This window comes from Ambystoma mexicanum, chromosome 7p (assembly GCF_040938575.1).
Source record: "Ambystoma mexicanum isolate Mex_15411 chromosome 7p, UKY_AmexF1_1, whole genome shotgun sequence".
Lineage (NCBI taxonomy): Eukaryota > Metazoa > Chordata > Amphibia > Caudata > Ambystomatidae > Ambystoma > Ambystoma mexicanum.
This window is the reverse complement of record NC_090939.1, coordinates 658,264,727-658,286,299: the sequence shown is the minus strand read 5'-3', so window position 1 is coordinate 658,286,299 and position 21,573 is coordinate 658,264,727. Positions and strand designations below refer to the sequence as shown.

General features: G+C 41.6%; 1 protein-coding gene across 3 annotated transcripts in view; it reads left to right on the top strand.

The window, feature by feature from the left end:
* Nucleotides 1-434: 434 nt before the first annotated feature.
* TBC1D8 (TBC1 domain family member 8) overlaps nt 435-21,573 on the top strand; it is a 1,594,530-nt gene continuing 1,573,391 nt past the window's right edge. For all 3 annotated transcript variants that reach the window (XM_069636713.1, XM_069636714.1, XM_069636711.1), the window contains exon 1: nt 435-782. In XM_069636713.1, coding sequence (XP_069492814.1) covers nt 656-782 — 127 coding nt within the window. In that variant the 5' untranslated portion in view covers nt 435-655. The remainder of the gene's footprint in view (nt 783-21,573) is intronic.

Below are 21,573 nucleotides of genomic sequence, written 5' to 3'. Positions count from 1 at the left end.
ACATGGATCAAAAAATTGGCCCACTTAGACCAAAAAAGTGCCCCCCATTAGCATTTTGTGTTTTTGGTTAGGGCATGGCCCTATATGCCAGTCCGAACCTGGGTTGGGCTGTGACTGGATCAGGACACAAGAAGAACAAAACATAGTTAGTTAACTGCTTACGAAGCCACTAAACTGGTCGGTCGAAGCAGTTATTGAAATGTTCGTGTCTCATTCACTGCAAGCATAACCCGAAACATAACACATCCCAGTGCAAATCAACACTGCATAGGTGCTGTACCTGGAGAAGGGGCTCTGTCTAGTCAGACCCCTGCTGCTGAGGGATCTAATTGGCTTGTTGTGCCTGTGCTTTGGCCGCATGAGGCGGGAGAGTAGAGCCGTGTGCTGCGGGGAGGAGGCGCCAGAGGCCAAGGGAAGGAGGGAGGAGGACACGGAACTTCCTCCCTGGATGCCGGAACTGTGTTGCACCGGGGCCGGGCAGCAGCAGCACGAGTAGGCTGCCGGAGCGAGTGCGGGAACACCTGCAGCGGGTCGCGTGCGCCCGCCCGCGGCTTAACGGGAATGTAACGAAGCCTGTCTGCTAGACTCGAGGATAGGCTCCACGGACCCGAGGACCAGCAGCAGCGGCCGCCGCAACACCTGCGCCCCGGGAGAGATGTGGCTAAAACCCGAGGAGGTGGTGTTGAAGAGCGCCCTTAAGCTGTGGGTAACCCAGCAGTCTAACAACTACTTCATTCTGCAGCGCCGAAGAGGGCACGGTGACAGCGGTGGACGGTTCACTGGTAAGCACACGGCACTCTGCGATGCCCGTGCCCCTTTGACATCACTGTGATATTTGAGCCTTATGCGTGCCGCCTTCCCGACTCTCTCCCTCGCTTGTTTCCACTCTGCCCGGTCCCACTTTACCCCGTGTACCTTTCTACCTCCTATGCCATAGTTGTTCACCCTAGCAAAACCCTCTGCTGCCCCATTCGGGGGAGGAAAATAAGGCAGTTGTTGTCAGGTGCATCTTGCAGCTGGTTTCCATTTGTAATATTTGTTTTGATCATTGTCTGGCATTAATTGGTTTCAGTTGTATTTTCTTTGTCCGTTCCGCTGCTCGCATATTGTAAAACCTATATGCATTGCCGCACCAGGATCCTGTTCAAACAATGTGTTAACTATAATGTACACAGGATTTCGTATGCTCTTTTACCATCATTTGTTCTCTTAACCTATACCGCTTCCTATTTATGCTCCATATTTTCTATTATTTCTACTAGTGTACCGTATCAATGTTCTTCAATTAATGTTATCCCCATGCTACAGTGATAGGATACCTTTAATGACATTAGTGCTTTTGCTGTACTTCTCCAAATATATTTATCGCATCAGTTATGCCTGCCCATCCAAACAGTACTATTAATTTTCTAAGATGCTAGCTATAAAGTCTTATAAGTAGTATTGATATAAGAATTGAATATAACAATAGTTGACATATAAGTCGTATATTTCCCACAAGTTCTAGGCAGTTAGTAATTATCTTATGTGGCATCTTTGGGTGGGGATGCTCGCACTAACGTTATATTTGGGCTCCTTAGTTTTATCCAGTGCTTCCTGTGGCCGTGCGCTCTATGCAGGTGTGTGCTCTAGAACATTTTCAATTTATTTGGCCTGTAATACAGATGTTCCATACTAACGTTAAGGAAAGTCATGATTCTATTAAAGATACAGAGGCAAAGTATTATGCAAAGTCGTATAAGGCAGCGTGGCATAGTTGGACTAGTTTGTGTGTGGCAAGAAGTGCAGATCCGGCATGGCAGATGTGGTTCCTTTTAATTTCTGAGAACAGCATCATTGAAAAACCCCACCTAGCATTGGTGCTGGGGATGGAAACATTTACTGGGGGAACTGCACCTCTTTGGAGGGGCGGGGCTGTGGGAAGGAGGGGGCGGGGCCCAGGGGGTGTGGCCGCCGGCCAGGTTGTTCAACACAGTATCTCTTCATAGAACCCAATCCTGGCAGTTTACATAAAAGCAAAGAGCATTATGGGAACATCATAATGTCCACAATTGTAAATGTTAAACATGTCATATAGTGAGTGATTCAGTAAGAAAATAAGCAAATAATGGACTCTTCTTTTTTAATTGGTCACAATATTCCCCCTAATAAAGGCACGTCTGTAAATTTCAGGACATATATGTTTGGACAGCTACAACAGTGTATGTTAGGCTTTGGCAGTTTCTACATGCAGTCTCCAGCGTTGATTCTTCTGAAAGCTTGTTGAAGAACGTGTTACTCGTGCATGCAGTAATAATAATACAGCTGTAGAACATATCTGGGTGGTTAGTGTTCTGTGCTAGCCCCTGGCTCTACGTTAGGGCAGCGCTCTGCAGAGTTACAGTACTGGTCAGCAACCTGCGCTTCAACGAGCAGACTGCTTTCAGAAGACTAGGCAGCTCTCTGTGCCAAGTCTTCTAAAAGTGGTCTGCTAGTTGAGGCGCAAGGATGTGGGAGAGTCATGTGCTAGCTCCGGATCTGGGGGACAGAGTGATGCTGCAGCAAGATGTTTATTTGCTGGAGCGAAGTTCCGTCTTGTTCCAGCCCATTCCCTGCGCTGCCTAACATTAAACAAGACGACGTTTCCCAGAAGCTTTTGCTGCACGAGAAATGTATGCAGAAGTTATCTTAAAAGCACTCTCTGTTTTGGATTGCGAATGATTATGCATTTGAAGGTGGTGGTGTGTGGGGAGTGTCCTTATCCTATTTCTGAGATGCTTCAGGACTGGTTGGAACTATATTACATCTCTTGTGGTAGCTGCCATTTTGTCCAATCTTTCTTTATTGATTTTCACAACAAGTAAACAACCAGTAACTGTAGCTTCCCCCACACATGACCCCCCCTCTCTCTCTCCACTCCCTTACTTCTGACTCATTGGCATTGTACACATGTTTTATGGGTCCCAATCCGCTTGTTGTACAGTTTCAATGCTGATTACATTAGCAACATTTCGATGGCATCATATCGTCGTCCTCAGGTTTGCCAGTGATCATGGCCAAAGGATAGTTACCAGTTCACGTGAGTCCTCACTTTATTACTTGACTTTCTCCACCCTCACCCAATCCCATTATCTATGGGGGGCGCTCCCTCTTGTCCTGGGGTTCGTACCTGAAGAGCCTTCACCTTCTGTTGATGTCCCTTGTTTCCGCTCTAAGTAGTATTGACGGAAAGGGGACCAATAATCAATTGGTCTGCTTCTGGCCGGAAGTGTCAGGGCATATCTGGTTTCTTTGTTCACACATATTCATAGTCTAGCCATCCCGCAAATCCAGGTGCATTGCGCTTCCCACATGCTCTGGCTATCGCGTATCTAGCGATCACAGTGGCCATACGCAGTAGCTTTGTCTTGCCTCGGGGTCCCTTCTCAATTAACGCTAGGAGCCATAGCTCCAGTGTATAGTTCCACTTCAACAGTAACATTGCGGTCATTGCTTCCTGAACCCCCCCACCTAAAATGGTCGTACCTGCACACGTCCCCATGCCACATGATAAAAGTCTGCTGCTTCTATGTTACACCTATACAGACAGAGGACCTCTCGGAATAAATCCTATTCAGTTTGGCCGTTGAGTAATAAACCTGATGTAGAAACTTGTAATTAATCTAAACATGGTGTTTATGGATATAGTACGTGTTTGCATGCAGATGGACTTCCAGCCCTCCTCGTCGATTACCTTACACAGGGTGGTTTCCCAAATGTCCATATACTTCTGCCCCTGTGTTGTCTTCTTCCCTCTCATCTTCTTGTATATGGTCGACACCACTTTCCTTGTTGATAAAGGTTTAAGCACGTATTGAAGTATGGGATGAGGGGTAGCCGCTTGCGGAAATTGGGGCCATTTGGATCTCAATTCCTCCCTAATCCTATAGTACATGAGTAGGGTTACTGCTGTCCATTTCCCCCCGTGTTCGTAGGGCTTCCCACGTAGTGAACCGTCCATGGATCGAATCTCCTAGCACTTGGATCCCTAGTTTCTGGAGGTGGGTCTGAAAAGATCTCTCACGTGTGAGCGGTATCCCATGCACATTATATATCGGAAGGTCTGGGAGTAGGGGGCCTCGGCACTGCTCATGCGGGCAATCTGTTCCAAAGCCCTACACGTCACCACCGTGGGTCTGATTTCGGAACGCGGCACACTCGCTGGGGTTCCCCATAGCATTCCCACCAAGTCATTTGGGCTTGCCACTTGTTTCGCCAGAAGAGAACTGGGAGCATCTAGGACGGGTAACCCCCATCCAGCTAAATATTGCAGGTGTGCCACCAAATAGTACAAATATAGATCCGGGTCGTCTTGTCCGCCCTGGTCATATGGCTGTATGAAAGTGTCATAGGCCATCCTGACGTGCTTGCCTGCCCAAATCAGTCGTACCATTAAACTTTTAGTGCATATCCAGAAATGCTGGGTGGTCAAATGGGTACATTATTAAAGATATAAAGTTATTTGGGTAGAATACCCATTTTTTATGGTGAGATGCGTGCCGCCTGGGATATGGGCAGAACATCCATGATTCAACTCTGTTCCAGTTGTTCAAGTGTTTAAATGTAATTGCCAACGTAAAGATCTGCTATCTGCTAACACATTTGCGAGGATTTTATTGTCAATATTAATTAATGACAATGGCCTGTAGGACGTTCACTTTCGAGGATCTTTTTCAGGCTTGAGGAGGACAGTGACCAACGCTGTTCTTGTGGATTCTGGCAAACCTCCTGAAATTAGTGCGTTCTCATACATTTTGTTCAAACTAGGAATCAATAAATCTACATAGGTTTTATAAAATATTCCCGTTATCCCATCATTGCCCGGGGCTTTACCGTTCGGGAAGGAGAGTATTGCCCTGCGGATCTCCTCTTCTCTCACTGGGGTGTTTAGTGCCCTCTCCTTCCCCTGTTCCGGGACCAACCATCCCATGGCCACCTCATCTAGGTACTGTATCATCGTATCATGTTCTGCCAGCGACTCAGTCCTCGACCTCCAAAATGGGTGTTAACTTCTGTTTCATTGCCCATGCCAATGTTTTTCTGGGTCGGTCCCCCTCTCGGTACCTAAATGCTGCTATCGGATCGCCCATGAATCTTTCCTCCCTCACTGCAGTTGGCGTAGTTCCTCTCTTTGCTCCCTCAGTCATTCACGTATAGCTCTTGAGTTCTGTTCCCCCTGGATGTTCTCCAGGTCTTTAATGGATTCTTCCATTTGTCGAATGGACCCTCCTATGGCCTTCAGTACCCCCCTTCTTTCGACATACAACATCCCCTTACATATACCTTAAAGGTTTCCCAGATAATGCCACGATCCGGGTCCAAATCTGTGACCGGTAAAGTAAGTCTGGATATCTTGACTAATTTATTCCCGAAATGCCCTGTCTTCTAAGGCCGAGGCTCTAAACCTCCAGCGCAGCTGCCTCGGGGTTCCCGCTGAGCCTGTTACGCAGGCTAGGACTGGCGAGTGGTCAGAGAGTGCATTTACATTACATTTCTAATTCCTCCTCAAAGTCTATTTGTAAAGCAAGGATGGCTGAAAATGCACAGACACTAGACAGACACGGGAAGAAAATGGTCTATACTGCACCCTTGGACAAACAAGATAGCAGGATATGTAGTAACAAACATTTTACTCATAATCTCAAACTGGCATACTTTTTGGTGTGGTAATTCTGAAAGATACATTCTAGCAGATTGGGGGCGGGTGTTTTGTTATGAAAAATCGGTAACATCTATTTCGGGCACTTTTTTATTTTTTTTGCTGCGTGAAGACAGACATGTCCAGACAGATGGTCGCACGAGCTGACTAGCCACAGCGGCGGCATGTTGACAGCACTTGTGCCTTTCCGTTTTCATGGTGGAGGTGGACATGAGAACATGTTTGTCAAATAGAAAACAATAGAGAAATCTGAATACTACTTGAACGACACATTATATTCTAACACAGCTAGATTTTAATGGGCAGGTTTCTTTTGCTGTAGGCCCACAGACTACAGTCCAAGAAAGCAGTGTCGGATTTCGGTCGAAGCTGAAAGCCTTGAACGTGCTTTCCTTTCCTTCCCCACTCCACATAAGTTGCGGTTTCTCATTTTGGAAATGAGCCCAGAAACACTATCAAAAATCACAGTTGTTTCTGACCCCATTAAGAGCCCGCCATTGCACACATTGCTAGCTCGCCGAACAGCTGCTGCCTAGCGTTTCTATATATGTGCACTTTTTCAGAGGCTAGTTGTCGCTGTTTTTCAAGATGTGTTCATGTCAATATAAGGTTTCTGTACATCGGGCTTTTCCCTATGCCCACACTGCTGTCGGGCATATGTTAACGCAGATCTTTCCTGTTTTTATAAACAAAATGTCGGACTCTGACATTGCTTTTTGAAACCTCGGGCCTGCATCCACCTGTACTCGTTTGTCAAAACACCAGTGATACACTTCATCATAGCACGTGTATTCTTGAAAAGTCCTATGAGCTTCGAGTGGTAAAGGCCCTACCCCGGAGCAGGCAGACCATGTCTCTATTGGATCTGCTACGCATCGCGATGCCGCCTGCTTTTCACTTATCATGCTAGCCCGTTGCCCAAAGTGAAATGTGTACCCATCCTACTTTTAGTTCTAAAGAGCTGACAATTTGAGAAGACTTCCCAAACCAACGGGAGAAATATACACTGCTTTTCGAAAATAATGATCCGAAGCAAAGTATTAAAAGTAAACCTTTCCACAGGCTTGTATGTTTTATATGAATTTTTTAAAAGGTATTTTTAGGTGCAAACCTAGTGGGGAGAAGCAATGGGCTTTCTTACAGAGACGGATAAGGCCACAGATAAACTGCAACATGGTCAAGTACGATAGTCAAATGCAGGTTAAAGTTTGGTAAATCGTAATGCAGTCTGGTGAGTAGGAAAGCAGAGGGATGGGACATAGTGTCAGTCTGGCGTTTAAGACTGTCCTTGGTTTCCATTCTGGTCCGAGATGCCCAGTACCCTATGACAAAATGACTACTGCTCTGCTGGAGTACAGGAATGAGTAGTGGCTAAATCATCTCCCTCACACTACTAAATCTATCCCAAGGGTAAAAAAGGGCACAGCCCGTCTGGTATACCTTTTTCACCTCTTGGGGTAGTGCAGACAGTGGGCAGGTTAGGGATGTGAGCTGGAACAGAAGCAAACGAAACAACTATAGTTCGGGGGTACCAAAGTAAAAGCATGTCCATCTAAGTGTTTGCAAAAATAGCAACTGTAAGTAAAATGTACACATCTAAACACCATGTAAGGGAAAATGCAGACTTTAAAGAATAAAGGAGTACTCTGGTATGTGGGCAGGGGTGTTCAGGCGATTGATTTAACCAGTAAATTGTCAGTCATTGGAGATATTTTTAAAAGGGTAGGGATGGGGATTTAGAAGTTACCAGGGCCCCTTATGGTTGGTCGTGGGGACAGGACCACATCAAATACCTTAAAGGTTTTGGGCGTAACATGCAGTCATATCTTGCTTGCTCAAGTAGCAACTCATCTTCGAAATGAGGGCTCCCAGTGGATCGGTCAGTGTTTCAGATGTGTTGAATTGATGGCTTCCACCGGGTGAAGACGATGCTTCCGTTTCCTCAAAGAGGTAGAGATGCGGCAAGTTGTTTGCTTCCACGTAGCTGAGCTGGCAATCGATTTGGGGAAAATCTACTTCGATGGGTCGAGTTGGGTTTGACGCTCGAAAAAGTAGGTTAGGGTCAAAGGCAGCACACGTTACTTGGTTTCTAAAAGCGCCTACCCTGTGGTGGTATTCATTATACTGGAAACTGTAATTTTTTTTTTTTTTAACTATTTCTAGTTTTTACAAATTTGTCTGATTATGTTCTTTATTTGTTTTGATAAATTCTTGCTGTTTCTTTTCTATTCTTTTCTTCTTCTTTCATTCAATCTCTCATTCTTGCTTTTCCTCCCTTGTCTTTCTGTTTATTTGTCTCTTAAAAATACATCAGTTTCAATTTCAGATTCAAAGTTCCCCTGTTATTATTGTTCTTATCCGATAGTGAACGTCTGTTCATGTTTGGGCTATTTTGAATCCAAATTAAGGCTTACAAGGGCATTTCCCACTGCTATGACAGGTTTGATGAATTCTCCATTCATCAGATATGCCCACCAATAGTCTTCCAAACTACAGAAATAGGTGTAGAGGTGGCCAAGATGAATGCTTCTGGTTGTAGATAAGCCTTTACAGTTAAGGAGCAGATGTCTTAGTGTTTCCACCAGTTGCAGCTCTTTGCAGTATCTACAATTGTTGGATTTATTTTTATCCCGGATTGATTGAATTTCCATAGTTTTCAGGATGTTCAGCATAGCTCTCATAAAGGTTGAACGAATTTTCTTGTTTGGGAATTTCACCAAATAATTTACCAGCATATTTAGTTTCTGAACCGGCCGACTCCAGAGTTTTGCAACAATCCCATTCTCTTAATTTTTTTGCTGCTTTCATAGGGTTTTCCTCCAACTCTTGCTCAGAGCTGTTGATTTCCTCCAAGAGCGACACGTTTTTATGAACCCAGGAAGCCAGCATGTTGTTGTTTCCTTTGTTGATTTCCGTCAGTATCATCTGGTAAATTTCCAGAGATGGGACTCGAATTTTCCTGAAGAGCATTAGGCTGTTAAGGTCCACAATAGCTTTTAGTGAAGTTAGGCTTAGTTCCTGCCTAATTGATCGTATTGGTGTAGAAGATGGCAAATGTAATGTTTTCTTCCAAAATAGTCCTTGAATTTTGGTCCAGAATTCCGATGGTATAGCTGGCATTGCTTCGGCACTGTAGACTATTGCCGGTGTTACATTCATTTTATAGAAGTTGATTTCTGCTTTAAGAGAGAATCGTGCAAACCTTCTGTCCATCATCTGTGTCTGGGTACTTGGGGTTTTGGTTTTTTGTCGAATGAATTCCTGCATTGGTTTTTCCTGAGCGCTATTGCTGATTGTTACACCTAAGTATTTAAACGCTTGAACTCTTTCTAGTGTTTCTTTAACTAGGTACCATGTTGATGTTTTGTTCTTTTTTGAAGTTGGTAATCTTTCTATGATCATCACTTTGGTTTTAGTTTGGTTTATCACCAGGTCGTTCAATGTGAGATAAGCCAAGAGGTTGTCAAGTTTCCTTTGTAGCCCCATGGCAGTCTGATCAATCAAGATGATAACGGCGTAGAGAATTTGAGCGATCTTTCCCTCTCCTAGTGAAGGTGGCAAGGTTCGAATATCGCTTTCCGATGTTTGAAGGTCTCCGATGTAAGCCTTATAGACCGCCGGGGCTAAAGGGCAGCCTTGCTTGACCCCTCTATAAGTTGGAATACTTTGAGAGAGGAGTCCAGCCTTATTGAGTCTAACTTGGACCGAAGTATCCGTGTGAAGAGCCTTGATGGGAGCCAAGATGGATGATGGACAGCCCCAAGCCAAAAGTTTGTTCCACAATTTGTCTCTGTTCACCTTGTCAAAAGCCTGGGAAAGGTCTATAAAGTCTAGGTTAAGACAAGGTGAACCTTCTAGGACTTTAGCTTTTAAGATACTAAGTATCAGAATGTTGGCAGACGTTCCAGTGTTTTTCGTAAAGCCTGTTTGAAAGTGATCGTGTCCTTTTGAAGATCGGGACCATGATCTAAATTTTTCGAGAAGGAAGGCACCGAAGAGCTTGCCGACGCAGTCCAATAATGCAATCAGTCGATAGCTGGTCGGGTTTCCCTTATCCCCATTTTTATATATCGGCACACTGTTCCCTGTTTTCCAGGATTTGGGAATAGTCTTGGTCTCTCCACACGTCCTGAATACTTCTATGATCAAGCTTGCCCATGTTTCTGGATTTGTTTTTAAGTCCATGTTTGATAACCCGTCAGGACCAGGTGCTCTGGATGTTTTCAATTTGTTTATTTTGTTTGATTGATTCCTTGTCTAGTTCAATATCCCATTTTTCGTTAGTAGAAACATATTTCCTGCTGTTCGTTTGGAGTTTGTTGAAAAAGATTTGCAAAATAGGCCAACCACTCATGTTACCTGACACTGTTAGAGCGTCTTCGGTCTCTCTTTTATCTTCAGAAATCAGAGACCAGAAGGCTTTGGCTTGTTTGCCACTTAGTGTCCTTAACATGACACTGTTATAGAATCTCCAACTTTGCAGTCAATTAGTGTTATTTATTTTAATATTTGTAACGCGCCAACATGCCCGTGGGCCTCAGGGCGTATACAAAGACAAGACAAGGGCAAACAGGCACATAAGGCAGAAGAGGAGGGCAGAGTCAATGAGTTATTCCAGGTTGAAAAAGTTAGTTTTTATGGCGCATTTGAATGCAGTATACCTCTGGATCTGCCGTATCCGGGATGGTAGTGCATTCCATAGAAGGGGGCCCTGAGCATCGAGAGTGGTCCCTCCAAATTTGACTGTCCTAAATTTGGGGTGTTTGAGGACGACTGTAGTGGATGAGCAAAGATTTCTCTCATTAGGCTTGGTACTAATGCGGGCTGACAAGTATGTTGGCCCGCATTAGTACCAAGCCTAATGAGAGTATCGTCAGCGTAGTTTGTGTATTGCATTCCTAATTTGCTTAGGAGGTCTAGAAGGGGACAGATGTATAAATTAAAAAAGCAAAGGCGAAAAGCAGGAGCCCTGGGGAACACCGCATGTCTGAGAGATGGGGGAGGATTGATTGTTGCCTGCACAGACCCTAACTATTCTGGGTCCCAGAAAGGAGGCTATCCATCTAGATGCTATTATGGAGCAATTGGCGACCTCTCCAAGCCTTGACACCCGTAAGCTGTGATCAACTAGGTCAAAGGCTGCGGAGAGGTCCAATAGCATGAGCAATGCGGCTTGATTTTTGTCAGATATGCTAGCTAGGGTGGATTTAAGATCTAGCATAGCTGTCTCAGTCCCATGACGAGCTCTATAACCTGACTGACGGGTTACCGATAGATTCAAACTCAAATTTACTTTGAGTTATAAAAGCGTGATTTATTGTGCCATGGGTTCATGAGTTACCAATAAATTCTGACGTTTGTCAATCTCTTTAAACCAATTGAGTCTACATGTGTTTGGAACTTATCTCTACTTCAGGGCTTTAAGAACAATATACATACACTCAGTTGTAAAATGTCATTCAACCTGAGGGTAAATGCTAGTGGTATAAAAAAGATAAAGATAGCAGGGGATGACAACATATTTTCTTTAATGTGTTACATGCATTCAGTTGTGTGAAAATGAACACAAAGAATCCGAAAGAAAAATCCGATGATTATTAGCATCCAGACAATCCAATGGTCTGCGGAGGATAACATTTTACCGAAAATGAAAAGAAAAATAAGTTTCATGCATGTGTTAGACAATAGAGTTAAAGAAGCTGGTAAGCCCAACATCCTAACGGGGATAGGTATGTAAAGATACAGACACAGGAGAAACAAGTCATAAACATTAATTAGTAAATGATCCAGAAAAGGTTTAAAATATAAGTTAGTTTCATAAAGTCCATTCATTCCACTACCAGAAGAAGTACCTTCCTGCACCCGTGTATATCGCAATTGAAAAACCCTCTTATATGGCATTGCATTGCGAGGTCTCTAAGTGCATTCGTGCTTGAAATCTAAGTGCAAGCATTGTGAATGTTTATGCAATGACTACTATGGGGTTACCTGTTTGTCGAAGATTGTTAATTACACATAATCTAAGCTTCCAAAGAGTTGATGAGATTTAAAGTGAAGTAACCTGTTATTGTTCTGCACTGGATAGTACACAGAGTTAAGTGTTCATAGTGCAATACTGAAGAAAATAAATACAATTGCTACACCAACCTTCTCGTTAAAGCTGCATAGTGAAAGTTCAATCTGCGATAGGTCAAGCAAACGTCCTATCATGGCCGTTTAGCCTTATAATCTGTGTACATTGGCATCAAATCAGTGAGGTTTCCTATGTAAAGTGAAGCCGTAGTGTTAGACATTGCAAAATGTAAAGGTTTATGTATCAGTTCCAGACTAGGTTGGCTCCGGAGTTGGGAACATCCCTGCCTTACCTGAAGTTGGTAGTCTAGCTGTCCTCCGCCCAGATCGCTCTTTAATGTGTTATGTAATGTGTGCGCGCCATCCTGTGTTTTGAGGTCTCTAATCGCGTGTCACCTGGTCATAGGAATAGACGAGGGACTATTGGTTTAAGGCGGCACAGCAGGTCCTGTAGTGTGAGTCGAGCATGGTTGAGCAAGCTCAAAGCGTCTTCAGGTGGAAAACCGGCTTTGGCTGCCATTGGGCTTCTGAGTTCCTGGGTGAACCAGTCCCGTGTTGCAAGGCGAGTCTTTCGGCCCTTCCCAGCTAGGACATTTTGTAGAGAGCACTTGCAGGGGTTCCGTCACCTCCGGTGGGCAGGTCTTGAGTACCAATCGTCTCGACTGCAGTAGGCCTTGTCCAGCCAGCTGGTCCTCACAAATAGTCCCTTGGGATAGTTACGGAGAAGAGCTTGCCTCTCCCTTGGACCTCTGTCTTCGTCTCTATGGCAGAGGACTTCGGAGCAGATATTACCCACAACCGAGTTCCAGGTGAATCCTTCTTGAAATATTATCCAGAGATTAATCCACTAAGGGGAGGGTCCGCTTTCTCCCCCACCCCTTCTTATATAGGTCGATTGCCACTATAGATTGGTCCATAGCATGCCTGTTGTTAATGGCCCAATCCAGGCTGCTGTAATAAATGTCCTTGCCTTTTGATATTATGCTGAGGTAACTTAGTCTGAAGGGAATGGGAAAAAAGATTGGGATACTAGCAAAATCTAAGATGATGGGACTCCTCCATTGTCTTCTATAACTCTGGCCCCTTCCTCTGTCTGCCTACTTTTCAAAGGATTCCATTAATTGGCACCCTGGTTAGAGGTGGCCATTGTAATGAAAAGACTGCCTTTGAAGCGCTGGTTCTCAACTGAATCCCCAGGGAGCATGTCTGTTCCTTGGCAGATGTGACAAGCCTTCTCAGGGGGATTAAAGAGAGCGCTTCCAGTGGGACCAACATGGTTGTTTTGTGTACATCCAACCTAGGCAGCTTAGTATACACAATGACTTGCTACGTATGAGTCACTGTCTGCAAAGCTGACAATAAAATTACACGAAACAAGTGTGATGCCCTATGGAAATGAAGCATCAATATATATGTTTCAAAATTAACATGATGAGGAATAGAGACTGTCCTTTTAAAAAATCATTTAAATCTATTATTTCACAAAACATATAGATAAAACATCTCTAATCATACAATATCTCTAAACATATAATGAGGTAGACAATTCATTTTTTTAAAAGGTTTTTTATGCAGAATGCATTTTTGTGCAAACATCTCTAAAATAAAGTGAGACAACAAATTCTTTTTCTCAGCAGTATTGAATTTTAGGAAAAAGTTTGCGCAAATTGCATTTATAATTGCCTAATTTCTAAATGATACTGCAAGTCGACCATTGTGCATCAACTATAGGTGTCCAAACTTATTTTAACAATAATCTTTCTTTATTGGACTTCCTTTTTCATAGTTTCGACTTGACATCAATTGGTTAGTTCTTTCACAACCACTGGTCAACGTCTTCTTCAGGATTAGCGGACTTTAGCCCAATAGCTATTGAAATGCTTTACAAATACTAAAATACACAAATAACAATACCACAATATTAAAACACTTAAGTAAAACTTTAAAAAAACACAATCTCTTGTTCCACATCATAGCAGTCTCATTTTTATTGCACGGGGAGCATACACTAAATTTTGTTGCTCAAACCCAATTTAGAGGGGTCAAACAACCTCCATATATGGTTAACAAAAGGTTATAATCAGTCCAAAGGTCTTCATACTAAGCGAGAGCAAACTCCCATGAATACTCAAAACCAGCTCATTCTGAACCTTTAAAGTGCTCTAAGGACAGTAAAGTATAGTCATTACAATTAACTTACCAGCTAGATTGGTATAAGGGTGGGTTAATAGAAACCAATTCTGTCAAATAGCGAACAATATGCTTTCTTATTTATTTCTAAAACCTGAAGAGGCTATAGAGGACAGAAAGTACCTTAGGAATCTATTTTTAGGCAGTCCTTTTCTTTGATCAATATAATGGCTGGCGCCGCGTTATAAAACACTTCAGAATTCTGCATGTGTTTCTCAATCACCAGCCTTCGACTCATCATTTTGTTTCCTATATGAAACATCATAGGAAAATTAAACTTATCAAACCTATCCTGCAAGCTTTACTTGACATAGATAACCTAATTGATTCATATACATTACCTAGTCGTTAAATACAACATTTCAGCTAGCTTCTACTTTGCTACTTGCAAAGCTTTTTCCACCTATAAAACTACATAATAGAGTTGCTTTAGAATTCCCATGCTCTTAGTGCTTCTCGAATTATGTATACTCGGGCCAGAAAGGCAATTACCTTAGAATTCCTGGTTTATATTTCTCTGATTCGTTGCGGGTAGGATTGCATCTGCGCACTTTAAAAACTTGCTTCTAAGTGATGTATATTCCGTCATTGTGTCTGTACTTGCTGCTAAGCGGTGTATATTCCGTCAGCGTGTCTGTACGGCTAAGGTAAAAGGAGCCATAAAATATACATTTTAGGGTTCTCACCATCTACTAATTCTCAGGGGTATATACTAAACCGAGGGCAACGGCATTTACCTTAGCGAGTGTAGAATCAAGCTCTGGGCTCTTGAGCATGCTCTTCCTGACCACGGAAGTGGCACTCATGAAAAAAGGCAGCGTTTTCGGGCCCGTTACTGTAGCATGGTGTTGCACAGGAAAGCAGCATGTAAAAAAACGTAACAGCGCATCGATTTGACTTCCATGTTGAGCAGCTTCTTTCTGTCATCTGGCTGATTTTTTTTTTTGCCATATTGGGCAAGCACGTCGCCATAATCGTAGAGTCGGATCTAACCAACGACTCTTAAAAATAGAAATAGAAAATAGACAAGGCTACACGTCCATATCTAATATCTTCATTCATAATGTATTAAGGATTCCTCAGATCTAGAAAGTATATATGTACAACATATCTATCCCTGGATCAGTTTGTATAATTAACGCTAGTCCCTAATGTTATTTACTGTGTTATACACCTACCTGACGGTGATCGCGAGCGACTCTTGGGGACAGAAATGGAGAGAGGACTGCAGCTCCATTTCTAATGCCTACATTCATAGTGTATAGGCAATACCACAGATATTCAAAATAAACAATATGTATATATGTCTGAAAATATGTATCCAGGGATCAGTTATAGTAATCAGCATTGGTCCCAAAAATAAGTATGAGCAATATACCTTCAAATATTGAATCTGAATCATGGGTCCATGTGTCAATTCCATTCTTCCTGTGAATTTAAGCTGTCCGTATAACTCCGGGTGTGGTAGATCCACCATTGCTCCCTTTGTGACTGCCTATTGGCAGTGTTGGATGAGTCAGTGCCTATTATTTTCTACAGCCCACCATCTCAAAGCATCTGGGCTGTGATTGTATTCAAGATAATGTGCCACAAGGGGTGCATTCAGTTTTTTATTCCTGATCTTGGATCTATGCTCAGTGATTAATTTCACTGGGCGAGACGTCTTTCCGATGTATGATTTATCGCAGAGTATATAATAGCATAGGTAACATTACTACTTTTACACGTAGTGTGGTCCCTCAACATCCATTTCCTTTTGTTAATTGTAACATTGGGACAAGCTACAGTCATAGCACAGTTACAACAACCCCCACAGGGGTAATGTCCCAAAATAGCTGGCATTCCCCATGTGGCTGTGATAGACGGTTGTTTATCTTGTATCGTGTTCCTATCTGCTTTACAGATCCAATTTTTTATGTTTTTTCCTTTTTTAAAAGCAAACTTTGGTTTGGCTAATGTAGGAAGATTTAGTTGAAGTAAATGCCAATTTTCGGCTATGATCTTTATTTTATTATGATATGTATTGTATGTTAATGCGCATACAAGTCGGTCACTCGGAGGTCTGTGTTTACCATCCTTCTTAGATAACAGTTCCTCATGATGTTGGTGTCTAGCTCTTTTCTTAGAGTTTCTTAACTTTGAGGGGTATCCTCTGTTCTTTAATCTTTCCTCTATAATATTAGAATGTTTGACAAAGTCTTCTAACTTTGAACATTTTCCACAAGTTCTCAGAAATTGTCCATATGGGATATTAGATCTGAGTGCATGCAAATGAAAACGTTCATGATGCAGGATGGTATTCCTATCTGATTCTTTCCTATACAAATCGACCAACAAAACACTGTTAACTTCTTTGATTAATAAATCCAAAAATTGAATTTCTTTATTTTCAGACTGCATAGTAAATTTCAGATTAGGGTTCAATTGGTTCATCCAGTAAAAAAAGGCAAGGTGATTACCTGCTTTTCCGTCCCATATTATAAGTATGTCATTGATGTATCTCTTATAAAACTTCATCACTTTTTTTTAAAGGATTAGTGTCCACCAAAATATTATATTCTTCAAAGGCCCACATATATAGTGTGGTATAGTTCGGGGCAAATGCAGCCCTCATTGCAGTGTCTTTGATCTGCATAAAATGGGAGTTCTTAAAGCAAAAGACACATTTTTTGTTGACTCTAGATGTAGAGTCCTTGTATTCTAACATTCCTCAATTAGACTCTCCCAGAGTGATTAAGAAATGCCTGTATGAAAGGTCGGATAGAGATACATTACCTAGTCATTTTCTTGTGGAGTTACTTGAGATTGCTTTGACAAAAAAATTCTTTCGCTTTAAAATTCCCATTTTATGCAGATCAAAGGCACTCCAATGGGGGCTGCGTTTGCCCCGAACTATGCCACACTATATGTGTGGGCCTTTGAAGAATGTAATATTTTGGTGGACACTAATCCTTTTAAAAAAGCGTTGAAGTTTTATATGAGATACATCGACGACATACTAATAATATGGGATGGAAAAGCAGGTAATTACCTTGCCTTCTTTGACTGGATGAACCAATTGAACTCTAATCTGAAATTTACTATGCAGTCTAACAATAAAGAAATACCATTTTTGGATTTATTAATCAAAGAAGTTAAGTGTTTTGTTGGTCGATTTGTATAGGAAAGAATCAGATAGGAATACCATCCTGCATCATGATTTGATTCGCAAGCACTCAGATCTAATATCCCATATGGACAATTTCTGCGAGCTTGTCGAAATTGTTCTTAGTTAGAAGACTCAAACATTCTAATATTCTACAGGAAAGATTAAAGAACAGAAGATAAACCACAAAGTTGTTAAACTCTAAGAAAAGAGCTAGACACCAACATCATGAGGAACTGTTATCTAAGAAAGATGGTAAACGCAGACCTTCGAGTGACCGACTTGTATGCGCATTAACATACAATACATATCATAATAAAATAAAGATCATAGCCAAAAATTGGCATTTACTTCAACTAAATCTTCCTACATTGGCCAAATCAATGTTTGCTTTAAAAAAAGGAAAAACGCATAAAAAATTGGATCTGGAAAGCAGATAGGAACACAATACAAGATAAACAACCGTCTATCACAGCCACATGGGGAATGCCAGCTATTTTGGGACATTACCACTGTGGGGGTTGTTGTAACCGTGCTCTGACTGTAGCTTGTACTAATGTTACAATTAACAAAAGGAAAGGGATGTTGAGGGATCACACTACGAGTAAAAGTAGTAATGTTATCTATGCTATTATATGCGCCTGCGATAAAACATACATCAGAAAGACGTCTCGCTCAGTGAAATTAAGAATCACTGAGCATAGATCCAAGATCAGGAATAAAAAACGGAATGCACCCCTTGTGGCACATTATCTTGAATACAATCACAGCCCAGATGCTTTGAGATGGTGGGCTGTAGAGAAAGTAATAGGCATTGACTCATCCAATACTGCCAATAGGCTGTCACTAAAGGAGCAATGGCGGATCTACCACACCGGGAGTTATCCTGACGGCTTAAAAATTCACAGGACGAATGGAATTGACACATGGACCCATGATTCAGATTCAAAATTTGAATGTATAGTTCTCATACATATTTTTTGGACCAATGCTGATGGCTCTAACTGATCCCTGGATACATATTTTCAGACATATATACATAGTGTTTATTTTGAATATCTGTGGTATCCCCTATACACTACGAATGTAGGCATTAGAAATGAAGATGCAGTCCTCTCTCTATTTCTGTCCCCAAGAGTCGTTCGCAATCACCGTGAGGTACGTGTATGATCACCGTGAGTTACGTGCATAACACGGTAAATAACATTAGGGACTTGCGTTTATTACACAAACTGATCCTGGGATAGATATGTTGTACATTTATACTTTGTAGATCTGATGAATCCTTTATACATTATGAATGAAGATATTAGATATGGACGTGTAGCCTTTAGTCTCTTTTCTATTTCTATTTTTAAGAGTTGCTTGTTCGATCCAACTCTATGATTATGGTGACGTACGGGCCCAATATGGTAATGTAATTGGCCAGACGACAGAAAGAAGCTGCTCAACACGGAAGTCAAATCGATGCGCTGTTACGTGTCTTTCCACACTGCTTTCCTGCGCAGCACCATGCTGCATTAACGGGCCCGAAAACGCTGCCTTTTTTCAGTAGTGCAACTTCCGCGGTCAGGAAGAGCATGCTCGAGCCCAGAGCTTGATTCTACACTCGCTAAGGTAAATATCGTTGCCCTCGGTTTAGTAAATACGCCAGAGATTTAGTAGATGGTGAGAATCCTAAAATGTATATTTTATGGCTCCTTTTACCTTCGCCGCACAGACACGCTGACGGAATATACACCGTTTAGCAGCAAGTTTCTAAAGCGCGCATATGCAATCCTACCCGGGAAGAATCGGAGAAATATAAACCAGGAATTCTAAGGTCATTGCCTTTCTGGCCCGAGTATACATAATTTCGAGAAGCACTTAGAGCATGGGAATTCTAAAGCAACTCTATTATGTAGTTTTATAGATGGAGAAAGCTTTGCAAGTAGCAAAGTAGAAGCTAGCTGAAATGTTGTATTTAACGACTAGGTAATGTATATGAATCAATTAGGTTATCTATGTCAAGTAAAGCTTGCAGGATAGGTTTGATAAGTTTAATTTTCCTATGATGTTTTATTTAGGAAATAAAATGATGAGTCGAAGGCTGGTGATTGAGAAACACCTGCAGAATTCTGAAGTGTTTTATATTGCGGCGCCAGCCATTATATTGAACAAAGAAAAGGACTGCCTAAAAAGAGATTCCTAAGGTACTTTCTGTCCTCTATAGCCTCTTTAGGTTTTAGAAACAAATAAGAAAGCATATTGTTCGCTATTTGACAGAATTGGTTTCTATTAACCCACTCTTATACGAATCTAGCTGGTAGGTTAATTGTAATGACTATACTTTACTGTCCTTAGTGGACGTTAAAGGTTCAGAATGAGCTGGTTTGAGTGGTCATTGGGAGTTTCCTCTCGCTTAGTATGAAGACCTTTGGGACTGATTGAACTATTTTCTAAGGTTGTAATTTGTTTATTAACCATATATGGAGGTTGTTTGACCCCTCTAAATTGGGTTTCAGAAACAAAATTTAGTTTTTGCTCCCCGTGCAATAAAAATGAGACTGCTATGATGTGGAACAAGAGATTGTGTTTTTTTTAAAGTTTTAAAGTGTTTTAATATTGTGGTATTGTTATTTTTGTATTTTAGTATTTGTAAAGCCTTTGAATAGCTATTGGGCTACGGTCCGCTAATCCTGAAGAAGACGTTGACCAGTAGTTGTGAAAGAACTAGCCAATTGATGTCAAGTCGAAACTATGAAAAAGGAAGTCCAATAAAGAAAGATTATTGTTAAAATAAGTTTGGACACCTATAGTTGATGCACAATGGTGGACTTGCAGTATGATTTACAAATTAGGCAATTATAAATGCAATTTGCGCAAACTTTTTCCTAAAATTCAACACTGCTGAGAAAAAGAATTGTTGTCTCACTTTATTTTAGAGATGTTTACACAAAAATGCATTCTGCCTAAAAAACCTTTTAAAAAATTGGTATTGTTGAGAAAATGAATTGTTGTCTTACTCATTGGATGTTTAGAGATATTGTATGATTAGAGATGTTTTTTTATGTTTTATGAAATTATAATAGATTAAAAGGATTTTCTTTAAAGGACACAGTCTCTATTCCTCATCATTTTAGTTTTGAAACATATATATTGATGCTTCATTTCCATACGGCATCACACTTGTTTTCATATATTGACTTTGACCCCAGATGCCCATGAAGTAGGGGTTCCTTTTGTTTTGGTGAATAAAATTACACCAATTGCTTGTGCTTGCACAATTGTGTAATTCCACTTGCCACAATGTCAAAACCAGACATGGCTCACATTTAGTTTTACCAACTGCCACCAGGGTTCTGGGGCACACAAATATGATTTTTGAACCAAGGGTGCTTTCAGTTAAAAAGCCACCCATGTCTGTTGGAACTTTGGGTCCCAGAAGCTCTGTTCGGTAATGTATGTGACCTATGATCCTGCACTGTTGCCACTTCTTGGCAGCTGCTGGGGTATGTGAGTAGGACATCCTAACGAGGTACATGCGTGCACTATGCTGTTTGCCATGGAGTAATATGAAAGTGGTTTCTGATTTGGCAGAGCCCATTTTCAGAAACTGAATTACCAGCAACTTTTTATTGTTAAAAATCAAAAAAGCTCAGGCTCTCGCAGATGGCATTGCGCATACCCATATTCAGCAAAAGTAAAACTAGAAGTGCTTTATAGAAATGCCAAATGACATGAGCTTAAAAGGCAAGTCTCGTGGAAGAAATCCAACTTGGTGGAAAACCTGAAATCTGTGCTTAAGACATAGTTTTGTGAAAACCTGGCAAGAGAGAAAATTGTTTTTATCTTTACCAGCCTACAGAATTTCCTTATTCGAACAGATTTATTGTTTTTGGGTAGAAGAGGTTTGCCTTTACAAATTTCAATCCCGTGCGTACATCCCTTGGGCCGAGCCCAGGTGCACATTGCAACTGGATCATCAGGGTTGTGAAATGAAGAGATTTGTGCAACATGCATGTGCATGTTCACATTCCTTCAGGGTCCTGTCCCCAACCACCCCTCCTCCCCTGGGCTACAATATGAGAATCATTGATGGTATGGAATGGTAACAAATGTCCTTTATGGAGCTACAAACATCAACTGTAGTAGCAAGCATTCTAGAAAAAGCAACAGCTCATTTTTATTGTTGAAGAAATGGAATTGGGATGACTGAGAATTTGTTTTGGGGCACAGCATGGGACCACTTCCAGGACTTCATACGGCACCTCTTCTTTTGGGGACGATGGCCTCTAAAGCAGTTTGCTCAATAGCATGTCGGTTGGCTCAAGTTTGGCCCAAAGTGCAATGAAACCATCATTGGGAGCATGTAGCACATTTCAAGAAACCATATAAATGAGGTAAGAAATGAAATGCAAAAAAATAAGGTAATCCAAAATCGGCGCTCATTGCAGTTCAATCTTTTTTTTTTTTCTTCTTCATAAGGGTACATATTTATAGGTTTCAT